The sequence below is a fragment of the Vitis vinifera genome, chromosome 6 (assembly GCF_030704535.1).
Source record: "Vitis vinifera cultivar Pinot Noir 40024 chromosome 6, ASM3070453v1".
In the NCBI taxonomy this organism is placed as follows: domain Eukaryota; kingdom Viridiplantae; phylum Streptophyta; class Magnoliopsida; order Vitales; family Vitaceae; genus Vitis; species Vitis vinifera.
The window spans coordinates 13,396,325-13,402,998 of NC_081810.1; the positions used below are offsets into that span (position 1 = coordinate 13,396,325).

A 6,674-nucleotide genomic window follows, 5' to 3' on the forward strand; every position below is an offset into this window, starting at 1 on the left:
ATATTTGGTCAATTTTGTTGGTTGCGGTTATCATTTTTGAGGTGTTAAAGTTGTTTTATAGGTGTGTTCAAGTCTTGTTGAGCATATTCTTCAATTTTGAACCATTTCCACTTGAAGATGGTTTTGGTTGTTTATGTTGTCCTCTTCCTGTGCCAACGTAGATGAAGATAAAGTAGTGTTATTAGTTATCAATAACAGTTTACAAGAAGTGTTATGTCATTTTCACATGGATGATGTTGATAAATATATTTCATTTGGAAGATGAGATAGAGTAATGCTAATGCTACTTAAGTTTCTCAGATGCTGAAGAAGAGGGAGTGAGGGTATTTTGGACTTGCCTGTCAATTTTTATTGATCAGTAATAATATTTGTTTGATGTGTTGGCTGAGAGGTTGCTAATCATTCTACCATAAGTGGTATGTCCTTCACATGGGCATGCAATTTTAAGATATTGGTTTATAGTGAATGAATATATTGACTTTAGACAGTCTCACATTTAAGAAAGGTATGTTCAATAAAGAAACTTTAAAAAACACTCCAACAGAGGTTCCAGAAAGAAATCTTTCAGGTTCAGCAATGACAGATCGACTCCTCCTAAGTTCTTCGATTTTGCTCCTAGAAATGCTCAAATATACCCTTTGCACTTCCATTGAAATTACCGTGCCAACTTGATATTTTCTCCCTCATCAAGTGAGGAAGGACTTGGGTAACCCCAAAAATTGGGAAGATTAAAGCCCATAAACTGTGAGCAACCTGTTTTTGCTTGCACATGCAACACTAATTGATCAGAGTCCTGTTATCATGAGTTGGTTAATAATTGGATCCTCACCCAAACTCTTCTTCCCTGCAAAGAACCCAACCTTTGAGTGCATAAAGGATTCCCAAACCTCTCTCATTAGAAAGGAGTTGATAGAGTTTGAAAAAAGGATTTAACTGAGAAAAGATTGCTCTTAGATGCTCTTCTGGGCTGATCTGTCCTCCATGTTTTCACTGATCACATGCTCCTGGATACTTGAAAGGAAAGATTCCCAATAATCTAAGTGCTGTCGCTGTTATGGAAGATCTTTGTGAACCTTGGATTCCCACAACCACAACTCTCCTCTATATGCCAATAATCTGATACCTTCACCGCTCTACTGACTGCTCTATTAGTTACTTTTAATATATGTTTCCCTTTCGCCTATCAAAAAAAAAAATCTCAATCCAGATAATGATCCTCCAAAGAAGACTCTCCACAGAACAAATTAAGGCCAAAAGGTCACTCTTCAATTGTTACCCAGAGATACCAGTAAAAGGATAAAATTTTTTCCTCCCACTTCCAATAACTTTCCATGGCCTCATACAGGCTGCTCTACCCAATCTAGAACACCAATCCCTTCCTCACCAAATTTATGACAATAACTGCTTTCCTAACAACGCTTTGTTAAGGATGAATAAAATGCTAACACATAGCCTACCCTTCTCATTTCCAGCACAAAAAATAACCAATTTACCGAGTGCACCTTTAAAGAGTGTGTTTAATGTCCTCCAGCATAGCAAAGGACATAAACGGAGGACATAAACAGATTGACAAATTGGACATAGTGCTTTTGTTGGGAATTAGAAGACCCTCCATTCAATGATACCATCTCTTGTAAAGAAGCAAGTCTCCTTTTTGAACTGTTCCTCAATTGAGTCTCATACTGAGTTAGCCTTGAGAGCACCACCCAGTGGCTATCCCAAATATTTAGATGACTGGCTACCCACCCTACACCTGAAACAGAGCCGACTCCTCTATGTTCCCTTGTTTCCTGGAAATAAGCTCACTTTCCGCTAACTTAAAGCTTAATTTCCAGATTGGAGAGCTGCCTCAGGACACATGAAGAATGCACCTCAGCTGAAGTAACTGGTAATAACGTCAACAATAAAAAGCGAGTGAGATCTCCAAGGCCTGACCACCCCTTCTCACTCCCACAACCTTAAAGCTACTTAAGAGACTATCTTCCACAGCCCTTAAAATTTCCATCACCAATACAAATGGATAGGGGGGAAGTGGATCCCTTGGCATAATCTTCTCAAGCCATGGAAGAACCCTGAAGGAGAACCATAACCACATAAGTTGGGTTATAATGATCCTTCAAAGAGATCAACTGATCGGCTCCTTGTTTTGCTAATATATCTGTCACATGGTAAGCTGCTCAAGCCAAAGGAATACCCAAACTCTAAAGCAATATAAATTTTTTTTCACAGCCACCATTAAACCTCCACAAGCCACCTTCTTATTTACCCATGATAGGACTGATGCAGAATTTCTCTCTAATTAAAGATTGGATAGATCCTCAGTTTTAGCTAGCTTTGGGCCTTTCATCAAGGCTAATATCTCTGCCTCAATGGCAGAACCACTCCAACATTCTAAAGAATGCTCTCTGTGATGTTTCATGATGGTCCATGAACGTTCCTCTAATTCCTTCTTGTGTTGGTTTACCCAAGGAGCACTCATCAAAATTCAATTTGATCTGACCCAAGTTATAAGCAATCATCAATCAATTGTAAAATTGATTTTTCCAATATGTGCCAATGGCGAAAAATTGCAAATTCTATGTTCTCTCCCAAGAGAGCTAATTTCTTGCAACTTAATGAAACGGGTTTTTTTTTTTCTTTCAATTAGTTAAGTTGATCTTTGAACAAGTTCCAGTCTTTTCATCGGTCACCTACTGCCCATACCTATCAAAAAAGAAAAAGAAAAATCAGTCACCTATTGTCCATGGTTGATCCAACTGAAGTTTTGATGCCGTTTTTGATCATTCAAACTCTCTCAAAACTTACTTTTGTCAACATGACATGATTGTGGATATGGGATCCTTGTCGGACACTATTTTTCTTTGTGTGTGGTTATTTGAGTTTTTTCATTGATATTTTTTATTCTTTCCACTTTCTTAGTAAATACATTAGAGAAAAAGAAGAGTCATCTGAAATGTGAATTTTTGTAAGAATATTTAAGAATAAGAGAAGACGGGATTACAGGAAAATTATGGAAGCTTTTAAAATGAATATCTTCACTTCGAATTGTCTTTTATTGTGTGGTATCCCAATACCCATGTCCTTTTTGGGATCCTTTTTATCTGGATCCCTGTGGCCTAAAAAGTTTGAGTTGTGAAGGATCAAACACTTGGATGCTGATCCACATCCGACACCTATACATGAATCCATGCAACATAGCTATAATGTGATATCATGATTGTGTGATACTAAAGTTATGTTATTATGAGATATATGTAATTAAGTAGTGGTTTTCCTACACTTAATCGTATTTTCATACTCTGCATGCTTTAGTCAATCAATTTAAACTACTATAATACACTATCACCCAAAGGTCTCAAGCCTTGGTAGGAATAACATGAGGGCCTAAACATATTTTCATCCTTTCTAAAGCTTCTCTATCTTTAGATTCATTAGCTCTCTTTGGGGGTATCCCTGATTTTCTACCTGACAAGTTAATAAACAATTTATGAATATATCCTCTGCCTTTTTTAGTTCCATGATCCTTCTTTCTGTAATTCTCACTTTTAACACTCCTAATGCTTGCCATTGTGGTAAATTCTTTACATCATTGTCCCAATTGTTTATACTTAACATGTGATGATGATCAACACACAACTGAATTACAGCCTTAACTGCCTCCTTTTTTTGTGGTTTCATTTTAATATTTTCAGCTTGTTTTTCTTAAAGCCTGCCTTATTTCTACATCTTTGCCCAGCTCTCCAATAGTTTTTCGAGGTTCAAACTTTTTTCTGGATAGGTTTTGGGTGCCAGCCATTAGGCATTGCAGACGAACCTAAATGGCCTTATGTAATGCCTTTCTAATAATTAGTAGATTGCATCTTTTTCTATTTTTTATTTATTTTGTGTGTGGGAATAGTGATCATCCCCTTTATGTTCTGCAGGTAAGTCTCAACCTTAACATTTCACATAACATTGATATCATTAGAATTCTGGAAAAGGAAGTATTAAAGATTCAATGGCCATGTGTTCTTGAAGTCTATTTTCTAAATATGGTTCACACATTATGCTTGTGCTTGTGTGTACTATGCTTGCACAACATGGTGCTAAGCTTTGCTCTCCTGTAGTCAAGAAAATGAACAATAAATTTTGTAGACCTTATTTCAGATAAACGTACTTGGAAGCACTTGCTGGCTCTTCACTGGCGAGTATGAGATGTTGATTTTACATTTTATCAAGTTGAAATTGTATAGAAACATTTCAGATTTCCTCCTGTTGTACTAGTTTACTTGCATTATGAGTTTGGTCGTTGGATTGTAGTTATTCAAGTTTTGTTTGGTCAACTTACATTTATCAATGGTTAAATATAATAGCAGTTTCTTCTTACAATATTAGTTTTAGACTTGATTTGTTTTTTAAATGGTCTATCTTGAACAAACATATAATGCAGATCTGTCATGGTGGATAATATCCATTTAATGAAAGTTTGTGTTTTTATTTATCCAGTTTTGCATTGCTTCCATGATTTGTAAGGAAGTTCTTGTAGTTTTCCATGAAGTTTTGAATGTTACTGCTCATCTAAAAGGGTGTGCTGTTGCAGCCTGATCGTGTTATGGAGTTCTGCAACAACAATGATCTTCAGCTGATTGTACGTGCACACGAATGTGTGATGGATGGCTTTGAGCGATTTGCGCAGGGACATTTGATTACTCTTTTCTCGGCCACCAATTACTGTGGTATGTTCCTGGCATCTACCGAGAGTCTTTGCATTTCACTGGCAGTTTAGCCTTTTTCTTAAGTTTGGTTTTTCTTTTGTTTCTACAGGTACAGCAAATAATGCTGGGGCAATCTTAGTTTTGGGTAGAGACCTTGTGGTGGTTCCAAAACTTATTCACCCATTACCTCCAGCAATTTCATCGCCAGAAACATCGCCTGAACGCCATTTAGAAGATACATGGATGCAGGTGCCGCTGCTTTTCTTTTCTCTTCTTTTTTTTTTTTTCCCCTCTAAGTTATTCCTCTGATGTGGGTTTCCTTGATGTGACTTGTGCAAAATGTTGTGGTATAATCCTGTTTGCTTTTTCTTTATGAGATCAGGAGCTTAATGCTAACCGACCTCCGACTCCAACTAGAGGGCGTCCTCAAGTTACAAATGATAGGGGTTCTCTTGCTTGGATTTAGTGGATCAGTTAAGATTGTTTCGGTATACTGATTTTCAGGCTCATGCTGCCACCTGGGTTTCTGGTGTTCTGTATAGAGCATGATGCCCATATACGGGAATTCCCGAACTTGTGATATCTTAGTTCCTGATGAAGCTGTGAAGACTGGTTTTCAGGACATGATGGATGACAATTTGAGTGTTGAAAACCAGGTTGCAGGCGGGGGTTAGGAGTGTAGTTCATTCGATGTGCTAAAAGTTGCAATTTGGGTTCCCCCTCAACTTTGCCCTTTGTACATTGAGCCACAGGCAGGTAGAAGTCACAAAGTGTTGGGTTGTTGGTTCTCCCATCTGGGTTGCTAGTGCTGGGTATTTTCTCATTAGTTTTTTCTTAATATAATGTTTTTTCTTTTTTCTTTTGGGTTCTTTCCTCGTTTTAGAGGGGGGCTATTGTTTCTTCTTCCTTGTCAAAAGAGTATATGAGGTCTTCAGGTGATGGGTGAGGATATAAAATATTAAAAAAGCGAAAACAAAAAAAAAAGAATCTTTGTGGGCGTCCATGTATTATATAAGGTGTTGGTTTGTGTAATTTTCATTTATGCTTTTTGTACAATGTAACTTTCTGTGTGAAGATAAAAAACGTTTTTGGCTGCTGAGGAACATTAAATTTGGAATTTGTTCTAAATCCACTTCAATATGCATGCACTTTGCTATGCGTATTACACTTTTGTTGTTACTCTATTATTTATTATCTGAAAAGGTTTCCACAAGTCCTGACATGCTTCTTGCTTGATACAATATCAGACTCTTGAGAGCTCTTCAAACTGTTGTACCAGAGGCTTTTACGAAAAGGCCTCCATTGGATGTAGTGGCAGAAGGTGGAAGACATTTAGTATTTAGGGTAAATTTCACTGATCTTTAAGCAAATTAATGGTGGATATGTGCGATTAGCCTAAACTCTAAGGGAGGTGATTGAAATTAACTAATGCTCATTCATGAACGACTTCATAGAAAGAAATGGCATGGCATGTCCTGAATAAGGGGCCACTTGGTTTTGCCCCATCCAATTATCTTTGCAAACATCAATCACTTTTCTTTCAGTCTAAAAGCTGGGGTTCAAGATGCTATGTAAGTAAAGACGTATCAACAATCACAATCCCAAAAATTTTAAAGCTGGGGTTCACAAAATTCAACCGCTTTACTGGTAACTATTTCTAATTTCCAAACATGAAAATGTTAAAGAAAATCAGTCAATGTTTGTTTCATTAGAACTAAAGTGCGTTTGATAGTGATTTTGAGAAATGCTTTTGATCTTTGTAATATTTAAATTTTTTATGCATTTGATAATGATTTTGAAAAGTGTTTCTAACATTTCTAATATTTGAAAAATAAAACTTTCAAGTGTTAGAAAACCTAAAAACACTTCCCATAATTACTGTCAAACGTACTCTTAGTGATCTATTTAAATTTGTGACATGAGGCTTTAATTATCAAGCAAAAAAAAAGAAAAAGAAAGAAAAACTCCTAGCAGAAGTAA

At 36.6% G+C, this 6,674-nt stretch overlaps 1 protein-coding gene across 1 annotated transcript in view; it reads left to right on the plus strand.

The window, feature by feature from the left end:
- Positions 1–5,804, plus strand: part of LOC100253675 (serine/threonine-protein phosphatase BSL3) — a 32,965-nt gene extending 27,161 nt beyond the window's left edge. The window contains exons 19-21 of the mRNA XM_002264578.5: positions 4,580–4,715; positions 4,804–4,943; positions 5,077–5,804. Of these exons, the coding sequence (XP_002264614.1) occupies positions 4,580–4,715; positions 4,804–4,943; positions 5,077–5,160 (360 nt within the window). The 3' untranslated portion in view covers positions 5,161–5,804. The remainder of the gene's footprint in view (positions 1–4,579; positions 4,716–4,803; positions 4,944–5,076) is intronic.
- Positions 5,805–6,674: the final 870 nt, after the last annotated feature.